Source organism: Ruditapes philippinarum, unplaced genomic scaffold, assembly GCF_026571515.1.
Source record: "Ruditapes philippinarum isolate M1 unplaced genomic scaffold, ASM2657151v2 ctg6875_1_1_1_1, whole genome shotgun sequence".
NCBI classification, from domain to species: domain Eukaryota; kingdom Metazoa; phylum Mollusca; class Bivalvia; order Venerida; family Veneridae; genus Ruditapes; species Ruditapes philippinarum.
Genome location: NW_026864413.1, coordinates 22,073 through 49,623, shown reverse-complemented (window position 1 = coordinate 49,623; position 27,551 = coordinate 22,073). Strand labels below are relative to the sequence as shown.

Sequence of the window (27,551 nt, the reverse complement as noted above, 5' to 3'; positions counted from 1 at the left end):
ATTAAACAAGCATTCATCAATAAAGAAACGTTTCGTCTAAAAGTATGTATTACCTTTCACATTCTCTCAAAATAAAAACGTGAATGTGCTCGTGTTGAAAATTGATTCAGGGTAACAGAACAATGCCCAAGAAGGAGATGTCTTACTTATTCTAGATACGATTAAAAAACACGGACACCCTAAAACATACATTTGAACAAAATGAAAGATATGTCTTAATCAATGTCAAAACATCTTTCGACAAACACTTTTTAATTATTGTACACGTAATGAACAGAGTGGTATTTCTATAGTATAAAGTTACTTCTATTCGTAAGTAATGATCAAACAAACAAAGGAAGAACAAAAAGAAAAGAATTTAAACCGCAAACATTTTAACCAACAATAAACAAATAAAAACTTATATTTTTAACAATGCAATGCTGATGAAAATCTAGTAAGTTGGGTAAAAAGACAATGGCTTTACACGGATGCTCCACCAATCTATACGTGTATTTATGTTAAAATTTATTACTTTTTTGCCATAAGTACTTGACTCATTTAAGTGGCCAATTACAGGTGGTGTATTATTAGTTATATTTCTTGCTGATGTGATACGAATAACGATACTCGAGGCCAAAAAATATGAACAAATAACATTTCACAAATTTTCTTGAAAATTATACAGTGAAATATTATATGTATGTTATCAATTATAAAAAGCACGTTATTAAAAAACTTTTGCTATCAATAAGTTATCAAAAAATATTTTGTTCAAAAATAAATCAGATCCGTAAGCAAGGTTGTGACAAAGCTGTCTTAAATAATTTGACCTTAACGGTCAGTGTCATTTAAAAGTAAAGGTCGTTTTCAAAATATTCAACACGTCAGTTTGTCCTTTGTGTTCTTCTATGATTAAATGATAAAATATGACAATTTAAGCAGATTTCAATAATTTGACATTTAATGTCATTGAAAGGCCAAGGTCATATTTGAATTATTCAACGTCTTTATTATCTCGTGGCCACGACTTAGTAACCCGTAACCACGAAAAAGTATCTCGTGCGCACCACTTAATCATCTCGTGGCCACGACTTAGTAACTCGTGGCTACAACAAAGTATCTCGTGTGCACGAGATAAAAAATAAAAACGCACATATGTCCTCTGTGTCACCGTAAGTTTCCGACTTTTATCGATGTTTGTTGACGATTTTCGGGAGTAACCCTAGTGGCATTATCTATGGAACATACAAATGAGCCGAATGCCTGTGAAATAATGTACTTACATTTACCACGAACTAATTTGTTAAACTTCCCATGTCTTTTCTCGTGTAGGTTTCCACATTTCTTGTAGTCTGCTAAGTCCCTCAAATTTGATGCTCCTGACACAATGTAATTATTTATATTTAGATTTCACAAAGTACTGACTGATGATCAATTAAACAAAAAATGTGATTTTTTTTGTATTTGGTTTTATTGTCTCTGTAATCTTTGCTTTAAACATTTTACAATGATTCTAGTGGAGGTATATTTTATTTTCATATCCTGTCAATCACATTTGTAGTACGGAAGAGCATTAGTGCCAGGTGTATGTTTTTTATTAACTCGAAATTTCGAGTTAGTAACTCGAAATTTCGACATACTTATCTCGAAATTTCGAGTTAGTAACTCGAAATTTCGAGTTATTAACTCGAAATTTCGACTTATTAACTCGAAATTTCGAGTTACAAACTCGAAATTTCGACTTACTAACTCGAAATTTCGACTTATTAACTCGAAATTTCGAGTTACTTACCTCGAAATTTCGACTTAGTAATTCGAAATTTCGACTTAGTAACTCGAAATTTCGACTTAGTAACTCGAAATTTCGACTTAGTAACTCGAAATTTCGACTTACTAACTAGAAATTTCGAGTTACTTATCTCGAAATTTCGACTTAGTAATTCGAAATTTCGACTTATTAACATTACAAGAATGGCCAAAGTTATTAGTTAGATGGTATAAGATATAGTAGGCAGTGGACAAAAACTATTGAAATTTAACTAAAACTTAGTAATGGCATGTACACACCCGACCTAAAAAAAACAAGGCTTTCTTTAATTTGTACGTTCAGGCGTTCTTCAGACGTTGTATTGTATCCCATCTGTTCGAACATATCTTTTCACTAATCATATTCTTCTCATCCCTGTAAAAAAAAACGATCCTATACTTCACGTGTAAAGTATCGCGGCGTGGCCAAAATAGGGCGTGCTGAGGCCTTTGTCAAAATTGTTGGACTGACTATATTTCTTGTAAAATCGGATGCTTTTATATTATTCCCAACATATATATAACAACAAGTATCACTTTTATCAACTTTTATCAACACAATATCAAAGTATTAGTAAATAATGAATAATGTTACAAAAACATTATTAGTATAAAGAAACGTGACAGACTAACTGGCGCGCGTATACACGCCATTTAAAACTTATTTAACACATGATATTGCACAGTTTACAATAGGGTGGGTTTTGGACTTGTTGTTTCTCCACATGATGGTTGTATGTGTGCTTAAGAAAAAGAAACACCCGGTTAACACAGAAATGTGGAAAGTGTGATTTTACAACCCCCCCCCCCTCCACAAAAAAGCGAAAGATATGTTCAGTATGTGTGGACAATTTGACCCTATAAAATTGTTCTGTTAATAAATGTTAAAGGTGCTCTGTCAATGTGCAACAGCTACACACGAAACAAAGTATCTTGAATTCAATCCTTGCTTTCACCGGCAACCAATGAAAGTCGTGCAATGTAAGTCGAAATTTCGAGTTAGTAAGTCGAAATTTCGAGTTAGTAACTCGAAATTTCGAGATAAGTAACTCGAAATTTCGATTTGTAACTCGAAATTTCGAGTTAATAAGTCGAAATTTCGAGATAGTAACTCGAAATTTCGAGATTAGTAACTCGAAATTTCGAGTTAATAAGTCGAAATTTCGAGTTACTAACTCGAAATTTCGAGATAAGTAACTCGAAATTTCGAGTTACTAACTCGAAATTTCGAGTTAATAAAAAAACATACACCTGGCACTAATGCTTTTCCGTACATTTGAAACATATACATCATGTATAAAACATAGCCATTCTACAAATTTACAAATTAACATATTCTAAAGGTGACTATAAGATTTAACTTACTACGAATAAATAATAGTCTACAGAGTATATGTACTTACCTACATCGTGTAAGGCCATAGGCAAAGATTTAATTTTAGTTCATTTTTTTCGTAGCTGGTTACACCATTTCAACGACTCTTATATACCATTGTTTTAAATCTGACGTGATAAGTATGGAGTAAAGGTTATTATAGATAGAGGCACATTATACCTTAGATACGATATTCTTTTATTTCTTTATAATGAGCAAACATGAGTTATTAAATGATTGTCTTTTGGTATTAAAGCATATATAATATATGCTTATCACCTGCAGAAAGTATTCATGTGAATGTAAAATTGTTTGACTTAAACGTAGCAAAATGTAAACAAATTAGTATAATTTTAACTTTCACATTAGATACTATTGTTGAAGAGCAAAAGAAGCAGAAATAGTTCCAGGTAATTTAAATAAAAACTGAAATTGCTTCGATCATTGTTTGTTTGTTTTTTAATGATTTTATCTTTTTTTGCAGACTGTAAGAACTTAAACATTTATTCGATCATTACGTACCTATATTTAATTGTTACAATATATGACAGAATTGAAATATTACATCTGAAACTATTAAAAATAATTTGATAGATTTTTTAAGTTCATCAACAAAGAAAAATAGAACACAAGTATTTAAATGCCCTAATATAATTATAATTGTCAATTTGGTTATGTTTAATTTCATTTAGACTTACAAGCACCGCATATCCAAAAAGAAACAAGGATTTCTAAAATTTCCATTCTGACAGGTAAATATATTTATATACGTAAATGTACGTGAAAATAGTAATAAAAGAAAACAAAAGACAAGGAAAATAAATAAGTTTACCCTGTTTTGTAATACGTTAAGTTTTTGAATGAAAACCAAATGATACTTACGTGTATAATGAAAATAAATGTAAACACATATCTCAAAGGCTGGTGTTTCCCATCTTTAGAAATGTCAAACATGAAGTTTTACAACGGTTCGGTAATGGTTTTAGAGCACGCCAGATGCTTTTTACATGAAGAAAGTAGCGCTGAATGTATAAGTGTGAGTCATAAAAGTAATAAAATGTAAACAAAGCATTATTTCGACTTCTGAACAAAGTGCAAAAAAAAAGCAACAGAAGCAACAGATGGGTGGGATAATTGGCCAATTAGTAACATTTCGGAAACAGTAAGTGGACAACAAAATAACATGCTTGTGAGAAATAGAAATATAAGCATTGCTTGAGTTTAAATTAAACGTCTTTTTATTTATTATTGCATGGATTGATCTGCACCTCTCTCAAAATCGACGTCAATTTTTATTAATTTTATAGAGCTTAAAACAATTTCAGGGATAATTAATTCAATCACAGTGCCCATTCATTCATTGAAAACAAATACAGGGATTATGCAAAATTCAATACATACACTGAATTTATTTGGGCATATACCAATTAAAAAGGTTTCTCCCTTCAGTGCAATATTGGTTTATGAATATAAAAAAAATGACACAAGCACGGTACAGAATATAGCCCAGACATCTGAAGAAAAGATAACAAATTTTCAGCAATGCCAAGAGAAATATATCAAAGCTACAGAGTGAACTTAGTGTATTATCACAATAACAACATAAACTTGTAATGGTTGAACTACATGGACAAGTAAGTACACATGCCAGAGACTTTTATATAAAGCTCCTTGCACACAAAAAGAAGAAAATAAAAATAAAATCGTGGTACAAGAACAGAAAATTCTATGCTTTATCGTCGTTTTCTCGTCATAAAGTGTCCCTGTTTGATTAAAGTGTTTGCATGTTGACAGGTAAAGACGGTGCATAGGAGCATTTGTTTTTATCACTTGTACACGTGTTTACTTCAACGTGCACATGTAATAACTTTTATGGTTCGCCCGTGATAAGTAAAATATGTCCAATGTACCCTCTGAGAGTAGGACTTAACTTCATTAAGATTTGATATAGTACATTATCTTAAAGGTAGCAATAATAAATGATTTTGTTTTATATAAATAGCTTGTATAATACACACATATACATGTACAAACCGAAGAACGAGAATAGCAAAACGTGATCAATCAATCAATCAATCAATCAATCAATCAATCAACCAACCAACCAACCAACCAACCAGCCAGCCAGTCAATCAACCAACCAGCATATATTTACTATTTGTTCAGCAACTCTCCAAAAGTTATTAAATGGAGACCCAAACATTAGTGATGATGCAAACAGAAGACTGTTTGAAGCCGTTCATACATACATCCGAGAAAGCAGGAGATTCACTTAAGCATATTCACATCAGCTCAAATCACTAAATACTTCCCATTTAAATCGTCGAACTATCCGAATGATCCACATTTCATTTATTTCTTCTTCTTTTCTATTTTGCTGAAAGTTTCTTTCTTCATTTCTTTCTATCTTAATTTACGTTATTTCTCTTTCATTTTATATAACAACGAAAATGATGCAGTCTGGTATTCTGATTCCATTTTTTGTATATATTTTTGCTTTATATTATAACTAAACGTTAGAAACAATTTTGACGTTAACTTCTTAAAAACAATGTAAAATCAGATATATTTCAAGCAAGTCACATATACTGTCATACCGTATTTTATGCATTGTAAATCTATAAGGAGAAGGCCTTTATAAGCTCAGCTTTCGGACCCAATCCTTTTTCAACATATCATGTTTGTATTGTGTACATTATTGTCTGTATATATATTGTGAATTTGTTCGAAATAAACTATGTTTAAACTAACCAACCAGCTAACTAACTAACTAACTAACTAACTAACTAACTAACTAACTAACCACTTAACCACTCAATCAATTAATAGAAGAAATGGAATTTATTCGTGTCTGTACGGTATGTTACGGTATTACGGAATACCTCGAATATTAACGTTCAGTACAATTTCGTCCAAGATACTGTAAATGAACTGGGGAAAATAAACATGTATACTAAATGGTGATATTTGAAAGCATTCCACAGGGAACTTAAAATATGACTAACAAAGAACAACAAGATGTAAGAAATAAAATGGGTTAATTTGGTGTTGATACTGGCTTTTAAATTGTCTTGAATCTATTTTCAAACAGTGCATTACTCAGGGCCAAACACCATTTTTGGGGAAGAGGCCAGGCTCAGCCTTTTTCTTGGGGAAAAATATGCTAGATGTTGGCATACTTTGGGAAAATGAAGTCTCAAATTTAACACAAACTTTTAACAAGTTATTAAAAATACATACATATTGATCTTGACAGTATTTTAGTAATTGTCCCGGCTGTCGGATCTATTTTAGAAATTTTACTTTTATGATTATACAGCCATTCTCCTATAATTGAAGCACTTTTTAATAATTCCTGTCTCCACTTTTCAAATCGTAGTAAAATGTACAGACGAGCTTAATCATTTGTGACAAACATTGAAATAAGTACACTGGGATGTTCTCAGCAGCTTAACTTAATTTTGTAGCGTAGAAGCTCCTCGTTTTTCATTTATGTTAAACTGAAAAGCTATAGTATCTGCAAAAAATAGCTGTCGCTTGACCAATTAACGTTTAAGATTGGTGAAAAAAATAATCCATTTCCATGTTTTCCAACAAGTTTTTGCCTAAAATCAATACAGTATTGATAATAGATTCAGAATAACATAAGAAGTTCGAGAAAGAGACCCTTATTTTCCATGATTTTCTTTAAATGTTGCTGTCGCCGAAATGCAACTATGGTACCGTAACGATTTTAAACTGGAATGAAATGATCTTGAGATGTGTTATATTCTTTCAAATTTGTACCCAAAACAATATCAAAAGACTATATTTGGAATAAAATTGATAAATTAGACTCCTGCGATGATACATTTTAACTCAAACCGTTTTTTTGCAAATAATTCAAATGTCGCGTTTAAAATGCTATGCCTCCGTAACGGGTGTATACTTTTAAATATACAATATACCAATCAAATAAAAAATTTGAAATATTGTTTTGTATTTCTTTAAATGAAAAACACCAAAATGAGATGTCGTTTGCACAAAAATGTGATAACTCTGACCCGTAGAAGTCTAATTTCACTATGTTTCCATAACGACTATTTTCCGTAACAAAACGATCATCCGAATTTCGGTACAGTATACGGTTCAACTGACGGTGTGACATTTTTGCCTATCACCGCTCCCAATGATACGTCACTAAGAGGTATGAATGCAACATCTTAATTGACTTTTATGATACAATTGGGCAAATGGAGGTAATTGGCAGTCACTGTACTTTATTTTGGCAACCAGTGGTTTTGATTTGATAACGATATTTTCACAATTATGTTACTTACATGAGAAATTTTACTGATTAAAATCGATTGCAAGCTCTATTTTCAGCAAACCACAGAGTCAAAAGTAGCAAGTTGATGCTATTTAATTTTTTTTACCTGTTTAAAAGATTTGTTACGGAACATAGTTAATTATTTTGAGATCATAATCTGATGTCATATATGTACTTTATCCATAGTTATTTAACAATTTGAAATGAATGATTGGTTTCAAACATGGAACACATATTTCGATGAAAAATAAGTGCACAGTTTATCAAATAGTCAAAGACAATTTGTTACGGAAGCATAGTCTTCTATCAACTTTTTTCAGCACCATAATACTTATATTCAGTTTGTTTATAAAAACTGTTCCAGTGAGTTTTTTCATTATAAAGATATATGAAAATGGTGTCCAATATTAACTGGAAGTCTAACATGATTTGTATTGTGTTGTAAGGTTGCAGCTTTCTGTTAGGGAACATATCAAATTTGTTACGGAACATAGCATTCATAAATGCTATGCTTTAATTTTTATCTATTTATAAAATACCAAAATTGTATCATTATGTCACTTACATTATCTAAAAGTTTTAGATTTTACAATTATCATGGAAAAGTAATATTAATAATGATATAAATATAATGATAAAAATGATGATTATTATGTAATTGTTATATTGATAATCATGATAAAAATAATATTTTAATGATGATCATGTATCAAGGTTAATAAATTTATAATATGCAACGATTTTCTTGTGTAGAATGGTGCTTTTAAATACAGAAATACAAAAGACAAAAGCAGAGAGGGGAAAACAACAAATCATTCAAAAGAGAAAGAAAGGAGAAAAAAGTATGTTCCCATTCAAAAAAGAAAAAGCACTGGTGAAGAAAATGTAGAGAGAACTACATGAAACATTATAACATTACAACAAATTTGTGTAAATTAGGCAGAAATAAAGCAAATAAAAGTGAAGAAAAAAAAATTCTTGTTCATTTTCAGTGAAAAACATAATATTTTATTTTCCATAACATATGTTCCGTAACATATATCTTTTCCTGCACTACTCACTAAATTAAACTGTTGATGTTATTTTTAATTGATACAGTGTTTTATGATTATTGTTGTTTGTGAAGATACCACATTTAAATTGTTAAAGTAATTTTAAAGAGTAAAAATATTGAGTTATAAATCCTATGTTTTATAATTTTTCACCTATGTTCCGTAACAGATCATAAGGACTGTTTGATGAACATTTGTGCAGCGAAGTTTTTTTGGGAACGTTACACCGATTAAAAGTTATGTTTGATTTGTTTTCTGCTTCTGTTTTAGATATAATTCGATAACTTTTATGACAGTATTTGTTTGTGCATTGTATCGAAATAATGTCAATCTTTAGTTACGAAAATGTTTGCTTATACAAGCTTTTCAAATACGAAGTATACAAGTTTCAGAATAAGATATGACATGAAATATTTTTGCTTAAGGTAACCATTGGTCTTCAACTTTACAATGCATATTCTTTCGGATTGTTTAATTTAAAATGTTAGTTAAACAATAATTCCAAAGTAATTCCTATGGTATATATATGTTCCGTAACAATGTAATTCAGTAACTCACTTCAAACGCTTTCAGTATACAAACGGAGCGAATGGTGTGTGTTAAACTTCCACACAATCTGTCCAAGGTATTGAACATTAAAAGCAAATCATAGAAAACGTTGTTTATGAAAGTCAGATTTTTCATTTTTTGTGAACCAAAAGTGCTTCAATTATGGGAGAATGGCTGTATAGCCTATAGGCACAGGAACTTTAACGCCAATTAAATGAATTTATCACTGCTCTTCTCCCATCGTCGGTTCCATTGCCAGTTCAAGCGATAAACTTCGTCATACCGTTATTGACCGGTCTTTGTATATCCTGAAATTCTATCCAAAACAAAAAAAAGAAAGATTTAAATAAAAATCCCATATATTGTACACTACTTATATATATATATGGGATTTTTATTTAAATCATTTTTTTTTTGTTTTGGATAGAATTTCGGGGTCTACAAAGACCGGTCAATAACGGTATGACGAAGTTTATCGCTTGAACTGGCAATGGAACCGACGATGGGAGAAGAGCAGTGATAAATTCATTTAATTGGCGTAAAAGTTGGATAGTTGGTAAGAGTAAGTTGTGTTTCTGATAGATTTTAATATGCTTTATTGATTTAGTGTCAGGCGTTTTTACGAATATTCCTTGTAAATGTGGCGACGGGTGGGGAAATGTTGTTGCCTTCCTTGTGTTTTTTATAGTATATATATGGGATTTTTTTTTAATCGTTATTTTTTTTGTTTTGGATAGAATTTTGGGTTCCTGTGTTATAGGCTTTTGGACCTCAGTGAAGTTCCTAACCTTTAACACATTAAGTTTTTCCACCTAAGTGCTTTAGAAATAAAAAAATTACTTACTGGTTCCCTAGCAATTTTTAGGCTCCTAGCAGTTTTCAGGCCCCTTATCAGTTGCTTCCAGTAGCCCGGGGTTCTATGATATCATGGTACTTAATGTTTATCAGAAAATATTTTTATATAATTTAAAAGTAATACATGATTTTTTTTCTATTAAAAAAGAGAACTTTTTCCAAAACTGTTGCCAAAAACTTTTTTTTTAAAAGTCAATGTTGTGAATATCTGATTTAAATTGGGCGAAAAAGAGTTTTATTTGGAATTAGGAATGGAGGTTTCTTTTGGTGTTGATAGTGTGAAAATGACATTTATAAACTTTGCACTAGAGATTGAGAAGTAAGCTGGTCATTATCATTTTGGCATTCTGCAATTTAAATATGATGAAATGAGATTGCAATGTTTCAAAATGCGATAACATTGAAAGGTTGCAAACAAATTCTTGCGTATGCTTTTGTTAAGAGGGAATATTATTTTTTTACAGGAAGAACTTGAAGTCTTGCAGTCAATTTATGATGGTGATGAAAATTTCAAAAAGACTGGAGACTCAACATTCCAGTACAAGGTACAGTGTATACTAATAAAGTATGTTGTATTCACATTTTAAGAAGCAGTTTAATCTTCTCTGTTGCACAGGCAGTTGTGTGTGGCTTGGATAGTATACATGTACATGATCAAACCCACTTATTTTCATAAAAAAAAATTTGGGAGTAATAAAATATTTTTTTCAGTACTTTTAATTATAGTATATTTATAGTATATATATGGATGAAATTTTTAAAACAACTTTCCTTTGTTGTTTTATTGAAATTAAGATATTTTAAAAAACATTTTGAGTGAAAAAAATATGTTATTAGTGAAAAAAATTTTTTTTATAAAAATAAGTAGGTGTGGTCATGTACATGTATACTATCCAAGCCACGCACCAACTGCTTGTGCTCTGTTGAATTGTGCAAATGATATGTTATGCTGCAGTGTTTTTTTAATCTTACTGTCCTTATTGATCAATGGACACATTCATTGATATATCATAAAATTAGCATGCAATGAATGCAAACATGAAAGCTTGTAATTGATTGTAATGTAAGTGAGTGATATTTCTGTTGCAGTATGGTGAACACAATAGCTATAAATCACTCGTTGTGGAGATAACATGGGGAGAAAGTTACCCAGAATCCCCACCAACAATAAACATGGATACATTCTACAACAAACATGTGTAAGTATAAGTCTTTCCATTGTCCATAAACATAGATACCTTTTACAACAAATATTTGAAAGTATAAGTCTTTCCTTTGTCCATAGATAGATATTTCTAAATTCTCCAACAGTTCCAGTAAGAATTACATGTATTGATCTCAATAACTTTTGATAATGAAGACTGATTACAGTTTTAATTTTCCCATTGAAGAATTGTAAGAAATACACTTAGTTTTAGATTGAAAAGAAATTGATCCATGTGTAATGTAAACAAATTAAAGACATTGTCTGTTAGTCTTGTAAAATGTTATATAATGTGTGTTTTCTCCCATCATATAAAAGATAATGAATATTTTACCATCTTTTCTACAGTGTACCTAGTGTAAAGGAAAAAATATTACAAGGACTTTTAGAACAGGTAAATATTTTATGCCAGTGACATTTGTTTCTAAAAATAGCAGATCAGGAAATGAATCATCTGCTTTACTTATTTTCATATAGAGAGCGGAGCGGTAGATTAGGTATCAAGAGGTTTCTTATTGTTTATGTATTTTATTGATGGCAGTTTACATTTTCCATCTTAATTCTTTTGATTTGACAATTATATCAAATGATGTACTAAAAATAACTTATTTAACATTTAGAAAAGCTGATGGCCACTTTAATTACTGATGCACAGATAAGCTGTCTGTTGGACAAAATTTTATTGCTCAATAGTTCATTTGTAATGTAGTAGCTATACATCACCATTGTGTGCAGTGTCATCCACCGATGAATACCATAGTGAGATAGTACTGGGTAACTGTCAATGAAAATGTCAGTTAATATTGGAGTAAATGACCTGATAAGCCTGTCACTTATGATCCCCTTTATGCTTACCTATTTTGCTGAAAACTTTTTATTTTCTGAATAGAGTAAATTTTTTGTGAAGTATTTAAATTAACAAACTGAAATAAATTAATTTCTGCAATTGAAGAAAATATTGTTTTGATGGATATTTTACCTTAAATACATGTACAACTTAATGTGAACCAGGCTTGTGTAGCATTCAATTTAAGCAAACTGCTAGCTTTTTATGTGATTGTATGATTTTACCAAAGTTATGATAAGCAGTTCAAGAACAGTTAACTTATCCCTTATAGTATAAAAGTACTTGAATTTCATACTAGATATACATAGATTCAAGTGTTTAAAATGTATTATGACATAGATGCATTTGTTATGTAGCATATTGAATGTAATTATAGCAAAATAGAGTAATACCTATTTGATGTGACCATATATAATATTTGAATGAATTTAATGAATTGTACTTAAATGAAGCTACTGTATATGTTCTCTCAATTTTTCATACAATATAGGTTGAAGATTTGTTGGAAACAGCAATGACATATACATTATTTGAATGGGTGAAGGAGAATTATGATGATTTAATGGCAGATCAGCCAGATGCACCTATTGTTAATACAAAGGTAAATTTTTATTCTTCATTACTATTTTTGTTTCAGGACAAAATAGGTACATGATTAAGAAATTTATAAATTTATTTTCATAATGTTTGGGTACTGTAACCAGGACTTAAAAATACTTGTGTCTTCTATTAATGGTACTTTTTCTTCACTTGTCTACAGTACCTGTACTTGTGTTGTCTGTCTCAAGAATTTACAGTACTGGTACTTGTGTTGTCTGTCTCAAGAAATTTCAGTACCTACATTTGTGTTGTCTGTCTCAAGAATTTACAGTACCTGTACTTGTGTTGTCTGTCTCAAGAATTTACAGTACTGGTTCTTGTGTTGTCTGTCTCAAGAACTTACAGTACCTGTACTTATGTTGTCTGTCTCAAGAAATTTCAGTACCTACATTTGTGTTGTCTTTTTCAAGAACTTACAGTACCTGTTCTTGTGTTGTCTGTCTCAAGAACTGACAGTACTTACACTTGTGTTGTTTGTCTCAAGAACTTAAAGTGCCCATACTTTTGTTGTCTGTCTCAAGAACTTACAGTACCTGTACTTGTGTTGTCTGTAGTACCTGTACTTGTGTTGTCTGGGCCATCCTTAAAAAAATGTTTGTTTGCAGTAACGCGACCGACTCACAAAATTTGCCCCTACTCAAATGTTTTTTCATGGTCTGGATAAAAAAATTATTTTTTTTTAATCAGAAAATTATGCCCTGTGCTTTGTTTTCGTTCTTTTAAAGGTTAATAGAAGAAATAAAATGTAGTTCTTATTAAATTAGAATTCTGTTATCAATTTATTAATTGTTACCAGATTATTAAAGAATATATTGTCCAGTATTTTGAAATTCCATGTTTATTTGGGAGTACAGTTCAATAAAAATATAAAAAAAAAAAAAAAAAAAAATCGACCTACCTACCCACCTTGAAAATTCTGGTTCGGGTTACTGCAAACAAACATTTTTTTTAAGGATGGCCCTGTCTCAAGAACTTACAGTACCTGTACTTGTGTTGTCTGTCTCAAGAATTTACTGTACCAGTTCTTGTATCATAATGAATCAATCTTGTGTGGAAAATAGTCGTGACCCAAGAAGGGTTACTATTCCGTGACTGTGAGGAAGTCATCATAACAAAAATAATGCAGCATACAAATTGCATGATGTACTAGATATGCTAGCAGTTCATTCTTTTTAACTTCATTATTATGTTTGCTTTTGCAAATGTTGTTTACATGAGGACATTTGTTTAATTTTATAATGGTATAACACAAAATAATAATTAAGTTGTCTGAAAAATGTATTCCGAAAAGAAATTTTATTTTGTATATTTATTTTAGAGTGAAACAGATCTTAGTCAGACAGACATGAATGATGAAAACCTAAAAAAGAAAGAAAGGAAAGAACAGCTTACTAAACACCAAAAAAGACGTTTATATGAAAAAATGGGAAATGCAACAGGTGAAAAGCCAAGGGGCTGGAACTGGGTGGACATTGTTAAACATTTATCACAGACTGGGTCACAGGATAGTTGATGTTTATATGATATTTAAGATTATAAATCAGTAACAAGTTGACTTTGTCATCACAATGATATATTGTGAGGGTGGGGTGGATATTGTTTGTTCTGTTAGTTTGTCCTCCTTTGGACAGCTATAAGCTTGGCTATAAAAATTTTGTTCTGTAACCTGTACAGATTGAATAATACTCTGGCAAATTAGACTGGAAATTTCCTTCCTGAAATTACTTTTCACATTTTCTTGGTTTCTTTATTTTTTTAAAAACAGAGACAATATTGTTATATATATAAACCAATCCATATAAGATCAGATAAAAACTGCTTTATGACTATATTTCCTTTTATTTGTTTTACATCTTCCAGTAATTTAAAATGCAGTTTTTGATGCCAACAATATTTTAAAAGGATACCATTTACATTAGGCTTCTTATTACTTCAGATATTATTTTAGTAATATTTTTGGTGCAGAAAATAAATTATTATAAAGATATAATTAAATGATAAAAAAATGATGCTTTTACTAAATGATACAATGAATTTATGCGCAGTTGTGTAAGTTAATGGCAAGATGTAATCATCAGTTTATTAAGCAGATTGAGGGGTAGGATAAATGCTGAGCTGTTATTTCAAATGATACTGCATTTATCACAAAATAATAGTCTTAATTTGTTATAATTTTCAAACTTAAATTACTACAGTTTCAAATTTTTGATACAGAGGAGAGTTACTTTGAATGACAGACTTATTTATGGAATTGATGAGGTTTTAACAAAATAATATGATTGTACTACTTTGAAAACAACAGAGGTAATGTGGTCACAGAGATATAAATCTTAATGTGATACAGAGATTATTTTATACATGTAAATATATTTTGGTTTATATGCTTATCAGGCCTCGACATTAGCGGTGGTCCGTTGGTCCGAGACCACTTGATTTTGGCAAGGATCACCTAATTTTAAAACCTACTGGTCCGTCCACTGGTCCTTTGGACCACTTTAATTTTCTGGTTGATGCAAGGCTCATTTTGGAGAATGGCGATTTGGTCAAAAACATGTTATATAATTTTGTTTAAAATCTATGTCCGATGTACATGTATATGGTTCATTAATCTCTGATTAGTTAACTAAGTTCTTAAGTCATCAATAACTTTCATTGTAAGTTGCTAAAATTTTGTTTATGCAAGTTAAAAGAGTTCAGAATTTGTGATATAAATTTAGATACAAAATTCATTCAAATGGTGCTAGTAATTATGCATTGTCTGATAACCACGGCGGAACCATTAAAATTGATGTTATGTTACATGTTAATCAACCGTGAGTATCCGATGATTGTAATTATATGATATTGGATAAACATAAATTTCAGATACTTGAATAACGGCAACAAACAAAAGGAACTTGAAAAAATACATCTAGTAATTCTATGCTATTTATCTTTACTTTACCTGTTTAATGATAAGAGATCTGATTCTTCTAGAGTTAAAATTATTTTAAAAGGTTAAAAATACCCATTGTCAAAAATGAATATCAACCAACAAGCAACAGGGAGGTAAAGTTCTTATTATAAATCTGTGAGAAGAATAAGATACTAAGTTATAGTAAATAATAATGTCATTATTTCAATAATTAGATATTTCCTCGTTTTCAAAGACAAGAATAAGATAATTTATTAGTTCCATTAAAAATGTTAATCTATAAAATATGCTATGTTATTATCATGATTATAAGACATACCACGTATCAGCAATGAATAACAATTTGAATAACAGTAAGAAAATAACAGACACAAAGGGCTTCACTATTCCCTAACTTGAGTTGAGGGAGAAATCACTTTAATATAAAAGTTAACATAAATAAGAGCTCTGTTGTGTATTTTTGACTGAGATAAAAACAAATATCTCTACGATAAAATACCTACTGACTTGCTCTCCCTTTTCTGATTATATGAAAAATATATATCTAAAAATATCTGTTTTTTTTAAAGGTTAATAATACATCTTTGTCATGAAGTTTAAACATTTTTTCTACATTTGAAGTAAAATGATATAATAATGATAATTGACCACCTGACTTCTGGAAGGACCACCTAACTTTCAAATCTAGTGGTCCGGCGTACCACCTGCTAAAAAAGTTAGTGTCGAGGCCTGCTTATAGTAAGGATATGCAATGGGATTGTTGTTCTATGGCTATGGCTTGCATTCAATCACAATACTGAATGAAAAGTTAACATTTTAAAAGAGCTGGTGAAAAAAATAACAAGAAACTTTTATTGAATTTGACTTGAAGTCTTTTGACTTTTGAAGTCTTAATAGCTTATATAATAACTTAGATTTTGATTAATTTCACATAATATGTCGGTATATTTCTTGTAAAATTATAGTAGTTTTCCATATATTTTCAAAATATATTTCAAAAACATTCATATTTAACATGTAACAAGGAATATTTCACCTTTTTGTGTCAAATCATCTTAAATCCAAACCAAATAGGTAATTATTTTTTTTAGATTTATGCAATGAATTTTACCCTTTGTTTCTTACCCCTTCCACTCTAATGGCATCTGGGTTCGATTTTGTTTGTTTGTTGTTGTTGGTGTTTTTTAGGGGGGATTTTTATCAGAACAATGGTATTTAAACTAATTTAAACTAAATTTCATTAATTTTCTTCATGTAAATGTGTATGTTATTTAGATTTAGATCCTAGCTTAAAACTAAATAAATCATATAAACCCCACCCTTCAAAACAATGTTTCTTGTGCGCAGTGAAAGCATTTGTTAAGGTCTTGCCTACAGTGATGAATTCCTTGTATGGAAAACTGTTTGCCAGTTACAATGTCAGATTGTTTTGTTATTCTGCAAGTTGTTTTGTAAAGGAAATATTCCTTGATAATGGTGCAATTGTCAATTATTTAAAAAGAGTTGAATAAATGTGATAATCTGATCTTGTATTGTTATTAATTATTGAACACTCCTGAATTAGCAGTTTTAATGTTTTTTACAAAGTTTAATTTAAAATGAACCTGGATTGTGTAGACTACTACAGTACTTTACTGTTGTATAAACAGAGTGTAGTCTACTGCTGTACTCTACTAACATAAAACCGGAGTGAAGTCTACTACCTTACTTTACTGGCATATAACCTGTGTGTAGTCTACTACCTTACTTTACTGGCTATAACCTGTGTGTAGTCTACTACCTTACTTAACTGGCATATAACCTGTGTGTAGTCTACTACCATACTTTACTGGCATATAACCTGTGCATAGTCTACTACCTTACTTTACTGGCATTTAATATGTGTGCAGTCTACTGCCTTACTTTACTGGCATATAACCTGGGTGTAGTCGACAACTTAACTTTACTGGCATATAACCTGAGTGCAGTCTACTACCTTACTTTACTGGCTTATAACCTGTGTGTAGTCTACTACCTTACTTAACTGGCATATAACCTGTATGTAGTCTCCTACCGTACTTTACTGGCATATAACCTGTGTGCAGTCTACTACAGTACCTTACTCATATAACCTGTGTGTAATGTACTACATTACTTTACTGGCATATAACCTGTGTGTAGTCTACTTCCTTACTTTACTGGCATATAACCTGTGTGTAGTCTACTACCTCACTTTACTGGCATATAACCTGTGTGTAGTCTACTACCCTACTTTACTGGCATATAACCTGTGTGTAGTCTACTACCTTACTTAACTGGCATATAACCTGTATGTAGTCTACTACCGTACTTTACTGGCATATAACCTGTGTGCAGTCTACTACCTAACTTTACTGGCATATAACCAGTGTGTAGTCTACTACCTTACTCTACTGGCATATAACCTGTGTGTAGTCTACTACAACACCTTACTCATATAACCTGCATGTAGTCAACTATCATATATGTGTAGCCTACTACAGCACCTTACTCATATAGCCTATGTGCATGTAGTCTACTACCTTACTTTACTGGCATATAACCTGTGTGTAGTCTACTACCTTACTTTACTGGCATATAACCTGTGTGTAGTCTACTACCTTTCTTTACTGGCATATAACCTATGTGTAGTCTACAACAGTGCCTTACTTGTTAATAGCATATATGAAGTCAACTTCTGTACTTTACTGTCAAATAACCTATGTGTGATCTAATACCATACATTACTTGTAAATAACGAATGGGTAATCTAATGCCATACCTTACCGGCATAAAACCTGTGTGTAGTTTACCATAGTCCCTTTATTTTAAAATCAAATAGTTAAGCCACTTTAAAATTTGAATTCAATTTTTGTGTAAACCTACATCTGAGGTCTTCCTCAAAAAGTAAAACTGGAATATCATTATAACCAGAACAGTGAAATTCAACAAATCAACACATTTCTATCAATAGGTCACAGATCTACGTAAAATTGACATCAAGGAAGCAAATGTTGGCACTCTTTTTTATGGTGATTATTTGTAAGTTTTAATGCAATGGTATGGTGTATTATTGAATTAGAACTAAATATGAAACTGGCGCTATTCCAAACAAATTGTAAAAGTCAAAAGTATTATTTTGCCAAAATCGTTTTCAGTATAATACCCTTTATTCTGCATCACAAATATAATTGTAAATTTTGTGAAATATGTTATTAATTCTGCTTAATTGAACAATGAAAAAATGTTTATAGTGTCACATGAATTAGGAGTACTATGAAATGCAACAAATTCAATCACATGCAGTAACCTTGACTTTTATGACTTACTGACCTAGATTTTGCATTTACTTACAATAGACGCATGAAACATTTTGTTTGAGTAATTGGCTACATTAAAGTTTTTGCACAACAACAATGACGCTGACGAGTTCATAATAGCTTAACTTTTCTTTGTAAGACACAAGCTAATAACAAAATAAAATTCAATAGCAGGAAAGGAAGGAAAATAAGTGCTGGAATTATTTTGCTGTTAGATAATAAAATAAAATTATAAGACATTGTATATATGTATTGTGATGGATGTATACACAAAGGACGAAAATCTAAATAAATCTTAAATTTATATCTTCAATTATTTTATTACAGACTGTCGAGAATAAGGGTCTTTCAACTTTCTATTTGAAAGACCCTGCGAGAATGAAAGAATAATGTCACATAACAAATCACAATAAAACACAAAACAAATAAGAAATAAAAACAAGAAGAGAACTAAAACTCTAAGTAATGTGTATATGGTCCATTTGTTTGAGTTGAGAATACTTGTCTGTTACCATAAGTTCCTGCTCTTACCACTTTCTGTTGTTCTCTACATTTTGGTGCACCTGTTACATATATATCACACAACTTGGCAAACTTTGAGTATAAATTATATCCATCCTCTTTATTGATGTTTCTATGGTATTGCATTCTTTTACCCTTCAAACTGCCACCCAGTGTGGCCTGTGGAATGATAAGAACATCACCAGGTAAATCTAATACTGATACAAGTTTTCCAGTTTCTGACTCGCTTAAACATGCAGTTAGGGCTGCCTTCACTGAAAATATTATCAAAAACTTCACATATTATAACAAAAGTATACACTGATGAAATGTTTTATCTAATGTGATACATTTGCTATTTTCTTCTTTACAAAATTTTATTTATAGTTCCTAATTAACCTCTGAATTATGGTTATACTTACATGTGACAAGATTTTTATTTTTTTTCAGTACATGTATCAACATTTTTTTCTTCAAGCCTTTAAGATATCCATAGGGTTATATAATGTTAAATAACATTTCATAAAGCAATGCACAGGAAGCCATACACGATAGATATTAAGGTAATTTATTCAGCTCAATTTTTCTTAAATGTTTAATCTTAAGGTATATTTTAGCAATTGCAAAGCTCCTCAGGTTAACTCTGCTTCATGTAAACTTCTAGTAAATAATGATTTTGTGTGCAATTGGCACACAAATGAAACATACATGAAAATTAAGAAATACTTTTAAAACAAACCCATTTTTTCCACCATATCTTCAGTTGCCCCTCTAAAGAAGCAGATGTATATTATTAATCCACGACCAATCTAAAATGAAATTCATTTTAATATATGTTGCGAATCTCTATTTAACATATATTTTAACATATACATATACATGAATAAGTAAATAGTTAATATCATATTACTATTTTAATGGTTAAATACCAATTGCTATTATTCAATACAAGGGTGAGACTATGAATGTTTAAACATAAATACAGTCTTGATTTTATTGATAAAGATACAATTACAGGTGATTCACATTACCTGCATAAATACACATATAGTTTGAATTCAAATTTAATCGGTTGAAATTTTAATTTTACTATCAAAATAAAACTCTTCCACTTATTGTCTGAGAATGAAGAATTTTCAAGTTGATTGAGAAACATAAAATCCATCTTTACACAGTTCCAACTCAAGTCTAATTGTAATAACTTTCATTAACTTATAAAAAAGATATTCTGTATTGCATCTTTAATTATCAAAAGTCAATTATTAGAGACAATTTTTTAGACAATCTCATTGTCTAGTAATGTCTACCAATGCCTGTGATTATTAGTAGTGCTATTCATGAGCACTATTTTGTAAAATAAGCACACAGCCAGAATACCATGACCAGTACCTGCAAGGACACTGTTGCAGCAGGGATATCTTTACCTTACTATGTCTATTATCTATACTGGTCGGGGACCATCAACCGGACACTTTTTGAACATTTTGCCGTACAGATTTCATAATTTTTAACCTAGAGACCTTAAGATTTGACACAGTTCAGCTAGGTTCTTCTCCTAACTAACAAACTAGTTTGTTTATTTCCGATTGTATTGACATTTATATCTGAGGCTCGACAAGAAGGGTATCAAAATTACCTAGATTGTCTACACTACAGTACCATGTGTCCGGACACATATGTACATCACGTGATTTAATTCAGATAAAAGCTGGGGTGTTTTGACTTTAGATTTTTAACATGATATACAATATTTCAGTAACAAATGCTGAAGTTTTTGATATTCTATTATTCACTCTGCAAATGATTATAGCTGGTATATGAGGTCAGGCATTGCTTTCTTGACCCCCAAATTTCAACGTCAACATTCTTGAAATAGACATTAAAATATTACTATTTACAGAGGTTGAAATAAATTAATTTACTTAATTTTAACATAAACATGCACTTATTGTTGATAAAAAAGTGACTGACAACCACTGAACAAAGAAAATACTAAATTAAGCATTTTCGGGGCCGTCCGGGTTTGGTGGTTGTCCGGTCTTGGTGGTCCCCAACCAGTAGCTAGAAGGATTGCAGTGTAAAAAATATATCATGTTGTTAAAAATGTTTACAATTAATCTATATAAATAATGTAGCCTAATGTCTGTGAAATGCAAGACATACTTCTACAAACTGCTCCTCTTGTGTATCTGTTCTTGGCTGAACCATAAGCTTTGCTGAAAGACACTGTTGTAGAATAAGTCGTGACCTCACAGGTAAGGGTTCTTCTGATGTTGATGCTCCATTAGATCCAGACGCCATCCTCATAAAAATAGAAAATAATCTCTAGTTTCACTTTTGTAAAACTAAAATTAAAGGCTCGTTAACCTTAATTTCTAGCAAATGCAAAAGTTAATATTTTATTTGTCTCGATTTTTAAACAACACAATGCGACAGTACGGTAATCTGCAGTTAATCTTATCACAAAGAGTCTGTTTCAAAATGATAATCAAATTATCAGTATTTTAAGATGTTACGACACAGAAACAAGTCCAACACAACATAAAATGATTATTACACAATGTTTATAATTTCAAAAGAAAATTCAATTTAAAAATTCTTATCATACTTGAGTAAAGTGACGTCTGCTCGTCAGAAACATGAGCGTTCACCGAAACGTTTACGTTGCTGCAAATGGCGCTTTTTGTTAAAAGGGAGGCTACTCAAATAAGAATTCACAAATTCGAAAACCTAGCTAAATGCCGTTTTCCGGTACTTTCTGTACATAGCTCTGGGGAATTTCACCTAATGGAGTGTAATAGCGAACTCGTTGTTTTCGGCCTTTTTTTTAAATTAAATTGAAATAAAACAGTTATTTCTTTATAAGAAAATAATTAAATATCATTGTTTGAATAATTCCATACAAAAAATAAAGTAAATACACAAGTTTATGCAGAAAATAACCTTATTTATTATGGAAGATTCCACTACGTCTGTTTGAATTTTATTGATTTTCATTATAAATAATTTATTTTTTTTGAATACTTTGCAATAGATATGAAAGGAATATTGATAATTTTCAAAAACATCAATTTTTTTCACCTTAAACGGTTAAATAATGATAGAAAAATAGAAATATCACGTAACTGTGTTATGTACTTCATTTGGTGTAATTCCCCAGAGCTAATACGGTAACGTACCGGAAAACGGTGTTTAGCTAGGTTTTCGAAAAGGTCAATCAAGACAATCAATCCAGAATAGTCTCATTTTATTATAGTATACTAATAAAGCTCTTCAATCTATCAGGAAATTTACTAAGAAAATAACGTTTAAAGATGTGGTAGTAATTAAATAACTTTCTAAAAGGAATGTGTTTTATAATCTCATTAATTTGCTTTTTGTCTCCAAATTAGTAATTAACCAAATGCATAAATACATCAATTAATGATAAAGTTGTATCAAATTTCATTAAGTACAGGGTTCTCAATAACTTTCAGCTCAGCAGGCCAAATTTGTATTCTAGCAGGCCTTATAGGGGGGTCCCGGAAAATTTTGAAATTAAGCGCTTGATTTCCTACATTCTAGGCCATATTTTTGCAGTTTAAAACTATTACAGAAGACCAAATGTAAAGGCATAATTTGAAAAAAAAACTATATAAAATTTCTCACACTATTTAATTCTGTAAAAAATGTGTTACATTATGAGTAATCCAGTATTAAGAGTGTTGTAATATAAATTTTTTGTGTTTAATTGGAAAAAAGTGCAGTTTTGCCTTAAATGACAAAAGACAAAATAGACATGGCACTAACAAGATTTCAATAGAGCTTACAGTTTCACATCTACATATATACATCAATGTACAGTTTATGTTTACAAAATCAAAACAGGCCCAGCGTTCACAAAAATTTAAGGATCAGGATCAAATTAAAAACTAATATTCTTCATTGTTTATCCTCATACATTATATATCTAATATTAATTTGATGAAGTTGGGTTTGCGATGGCAAGTTTATGAAATTTTAGATAAATTTATTGCTATTTTTGTAAGATTAAGGGAATTTTACAGTTGATCCAAATATTGATCCTGATCCTAAAATTGATTTCTAAAATTCTCATTTTGAAGTTAAAAGCTTGAACAAGACCTAAATGTGTTAGTCATAAATTCTATTAACTTATTTGTCAGAAATAGAACAGCGCAAATGTCACAAAAATTTATGCCAACAAATCTCAATACATGTAATTCACTAAAAATGTATCAGTTATTTGGTATAAGATTTGAGTGGGAACATTTGATTTATATCTTTTGTCCCTGATTTGAACAACAAATTATCGATTTTAAGTCATTTTGATTAAAGTATATTGCCCTTAATTTTTATACCTAGGGTATAAAAACTTTGATAACAATTAAGCTTGTTATTCACATTATATTACTTGCATTAAAATTGCTTATTCTTAAATTAGCATTGAATATATCAGTGTATGAAGTTTAGTAAAAGAAAGATATTTTATTTAAAACATTTCGTTTTTTCTTTTATGAAATTTTTCCCAATCCGTAATTGCATGTCCGAATAAGTTACATCCGAAATCAGATCTATTTTTGACAACACATGAATGTATTTTAGTACACATTATCAGTGTAAATGACAACTATCAACAATTGATTTTACGATTTTATAACAAACAAATCATGTTTTTTAAAGTTTAAACCCTTGAATAGTGTCCAGTTTTAGCAAGTATTTTCATTGCAATATTGCAGTAGGCGTTTCGTTTCGTTTCGTTCAAAGCCTTGATAATGGCCGTGTTGTCACTCCGGTATGTACAGCTAAACTCTGGTATTTCCGATTACGGTAAAAAACTCTCAAGTAGGGTTACAATAATTTAATAATGATTATGAAATAGAATGTAAACTGAAAGGGGAAAAAAATCTTTTTTGATGAAAAAAAAAAAAAAAAAAAAAAAAAAAAATTAAAATCTTTTGGATAATTTGACAAATTCATTTGCAATATTTGACAACTCTTGCTATGGTCTTTGAATTGGTCTTCTTGTATGTCTGAAAGCAATAGTTCTTTTGTAAATACACTTATTCCTGTCTTTAGGAATATTTCTTTCTTCAGGTTTTCTCTTGATGCCTCATACAGGGTACAGTCCTCTATAAAATGTGTTACTGTCTCAACTTCTCCACAATTACATAGACTTGTGTTTTTCGCCCCAATCTTGTTCAGATAATCATTGAGGCAATATCCACTTTGTAGTTGAAGTAACTGTCTTTGGTTGCTCAAGCCATGGAAGTTAATTTTTTTGGGCTGGACTTGAGGCTTGAGTCCATAGAGATGCCTGCCAGTTTCAACAATTTCCCATCTTCTCTGCCATTTAATGCGGACTGATTCTCTAGCTGAGTGGCGAATGTCACTTTGACTTGTTACAAGGAGTGAATCTTCTGTTTCCATTTCCTCAGCTTCTTTTGCTGCTTCTTTTGCAAGTCCGTCAGCAATGTCATTCCCTTTTATGCCAGCATGACCAGGAGTCCAATCAAAATTGACTGTAACATCTGCTAATTCAAGCTCTTTCCTCAACTGGAGTATCTCTGTTGACAGGAATTTGTGTGTCTTATTTTCCCAGCCAAGATCAATAATTCCAACAGCGGACTGACTATCACTAAGTATTTTTTATCTTATTTATTTCAAATCTTCCAATCTCAGTAAGTAGGGCTTGAAGTGTTATTTTAATGGCAACCAGTTCTCCTACTAAAATTGATGATAACTTTGATACTGGTTGTTTCAGTTCTATAACTTCTGTGTTTGGAAGAAGAATGCAGGCTCCAGCACCACATGGACCTGGATTTCCTCTACAGGAACCATCAGTAAATGCTACAGCTGTTTTGGTATCTACATCAGATAGAAGTGATGAGATGTGTTGTCTTGCATCTTCTTCTTGTTTAACAGTTCTTGATTTGGAGGATCCTAGATTGTTCCAATAATCTGGTCTGGTTCTAGATGGTTGCAGGTATTCAAGGTATGAAAACTCTGGTTCAATACTGTTCAGTGTGATGGTGGTTAATGATTTCATGTCCTCTACCTGTGTGAGCATGCAAAAGAATGGAGATTGGAATTTTTCTCTGACTTTTCCATACCTATCTTGACAGCTTTTTAAACTTTTTGCAATGTTTTGCCTAATTCCTTTTGCCATTATTTTCCCACAATCTCGAATACTCAGTTCTTCTCGCCTCAAATCAAGTGGAAGAACTCCAGCCAATACTTCAACTGCATCTTTACTGGCTGTGTTGTGTAATCCAAGGCAGTAAGCTAAACCTTTCCTTTGTATCTTGTCCAGGGGCTGACAGTTGGCAATCTGCCAAATAGGGACTGCATACTCCAGTTGAGGTAGAACCAAGCTTGTATAAAGATTTATCATATTTTTGACACTGATCTTCTCTGTTTTGGCTACTGACATCAAGGAAGCCAATGCTTTAGTGCCTTTTCTTTCAGTGTATTCTATATGTTCTTTGAATGACAATTCCGAATCTAAAATAACACCTAAAATTTTTACTTTATCTTTCTCTTGCAATACTTTCTTGTTTAAGCAGATCTCTATTTGATCTAAGTTTTCTTTTTTCCTATTAAAGATGGTGTATTCAGTTTTATCTAAATTTAATTTCATTCTCCATTTCTCTGTCCATGTGTTAATTGTTGCTAGGTCTGTATTGATTATTTTTTCTAAATCATGTATGTCATTTCCAGACATCCAAATAGTCCCATCATCTGCAAATTTGATACTATTGCTTTTTATGTTTTGGAATATATCAGTTAGGTAGAGGTTGAACAAAAGGGGGGAGAGCACTGAACCTTGTGGTAATCCAACTGAAGTTTGGAAGGTATCTCCTATTTCACATGCTACTACACATCTTGCTGATCTTCCAGTTAAGAAGTTTGCCAACCATTGCCACATTTTCCCTCTTATTCCCAGTCTTTGTAGCTTAACAAGCATACCATCCCTCCATACACTGTCAAAGGCCTTCTCCAAATCTAGAAATACTGCTAGTGTGTGCTGTTTTTCATTAAAACCATCAAAGATATTCTGCACAAGCCTTAACAGAGCTTGTGTAGTGCTGTGATATTTTCTAAAACCTTCTTGTTCTTCATCTATGATGTTCTTGTGTTCTGAGTATGCATATAATCTGGCATATACTATTTTCTCCATACATTTACCAAGGACACTTGTCAAGCTTATAGGCCTGTAGGAACCTGACTTATAATAGGACTCTTTTCCATGTTTCTTTAAGAATTTGACTGTTGCTGTTTTCCAGGCCTGGGGAAGGATACTGGTATCCCAGGAGAGTTGAAAAATATATGTGATGGCTTCAAGAAGGTGGTTATTTGAGTATAAAAGTAAATCTGTGTATATTTTATCTGGCCCAGGTGCTTTATTTTTCTTTAAATGCTGGATAGCTGCTTCTACCTCTTGAATTGTAATAGATCTATTAAGGAAACTTTGGCTTTCATCTTCTTCTGTAACATGATGTTTACTTTGTTTGATGTTAAACAATTCTTCTTCAATATGTTTCTTGAAATCTTCATCAAAGGTGACATTTTGTAGATGTTTATCACTGAAAAAAGGTCTCTTCTAGCAGTTTTGCCTTTTCTTTTTGTATCAAAAATCACATCACCATTACTGTTAACAAGGGGGAGTATAGTATCTACATCTTCTACTTGATAGGATGTTAAACTCTTAAAGTACCTCCATTTCTCTTTTGGAGTATTACACAGATTTATGTTTTCACACAACATATCAGCCCATTCATCTTTAGCTTTTTCAATTTCCTCTTCATACTTTTGCTCACATTCTTTCAACTTTATTAAATTTCTAGGAGTTTGTCTTTGCTTGAAAACTTTTTTTAATTTGTTTAGCTCCGTTTTTATAGTTTTGACTTCTTCGTTGATCCAGGGTTGGTGTACTCTCCTGTTGCTATATTTGGCAATTTTTTTGGGTACAGCTTCAGCCATACAATTATGAAAAATTTCTAGAAAACAGGAGTATATATCTTCAGTGTTTAAATTTTGAAAGTTTTCAGATTTCCATGAGGAAAAACTCTCTTTAGTGCTTGCTTGCCATTTGAGGATATCCATTTCTTTGATACAGAATATTTCTTTTTCCACAGGTCTCTGATTACAGTAGTCATCTATGTCCAAAAAAACTGCGATGTGGTCTGACCTAACATTTTCTTGATTTAAGGTTTGACACAGTCTAATATCTTTGTTTAAAT

At 31.1% G+C, this 27,551-nt stretch overlaps 2 protein-coding genes and 1 long non-coding RNA gene across 4 annotated transcripts; 1 reads left to right on the top strand and 2 right to left on the bottom strand.

Annotated features, from left to right (window-relative positions):
- Positions 1 to 111: 111 nt before the first annotated feature.
- LOC132725492 (uncharacterized) lies at positions 112 to 4,164 on the bottom strand. 2 transcript variants are annotated; one of them, XR_009625063.1, is made up of 4 exons: positions 3,862 to 4,164; positions 3,192 to 3,291; positions 1,266 to 1,361; positions 112 to 179 (listed from the first exon to the last, which is right to left on the bottom strand). It is a non-coding gene; the product is annotated as an uncharacterized LOC132725492 (long non-coding RNA). The 2 variants fall into 2 exon arrangements; XR_009625062.1 differs by having other exon boundaries at positions 3,192 to 4,162.
- A 1,900-nt stretch (positions 4,165 to 6,064) lies between these two features.
- LOC132725489 (RWD domain-containing protein 4-like) lies at positions 6,065 to 17,019 on the top strand. Its single transcript, XM_060710628.1, has 6 exons — positions 6,065 to 6,183; positions 10,393 to 10,473; positions 11,018 to 11,127; positions 11,481 to 11,526; positions 12,470 to 12,580; positions 13,898 to 17,019. The coding sequence occupies exons 1-6, from the start codon at positions 6,160 to 6,162 to the stop codon at positions 14,090 to 14,092; spliced, it is 567 nt and encodes a 188-aa protein (XP_060566611.1). The 5' UTR covers positions 6,065 to 6,159; the 3' UTR covers positions 14,093 to 17,019.
- Positions 17,020 to 19,095: 2,076 nt separating this feature from the next.
- Positions 19,096 to 22,003, bottom strand: LOC132725491 (D-aminoacyl-tRNA deacylase 2-like). The gene is made up of 4 exons (XM_060710629.1): positions 21,920 to 22,003; positions 21,475 to 21,613; positions 20,051 to 20,120; positions 19,096 to 19,586 (listed from the first exon to the last, which is right to left on the bottom strand). Exons 2-4 carry the CDS (start codon positions 21,610 to 21,612, stop codon positions 19,261 to 19,263), a joined length of 534 nt encoding a protein of 177 aa, XP_060566612.1. The 5' UTR covers position 21,613; positions 21,920 to 22,003; the 3' UTR covers positions 19,096 to 19,260.
- Between the last annotated feature and the right edge of the window lie 5,548 nt (positions 22,004 to 27,551).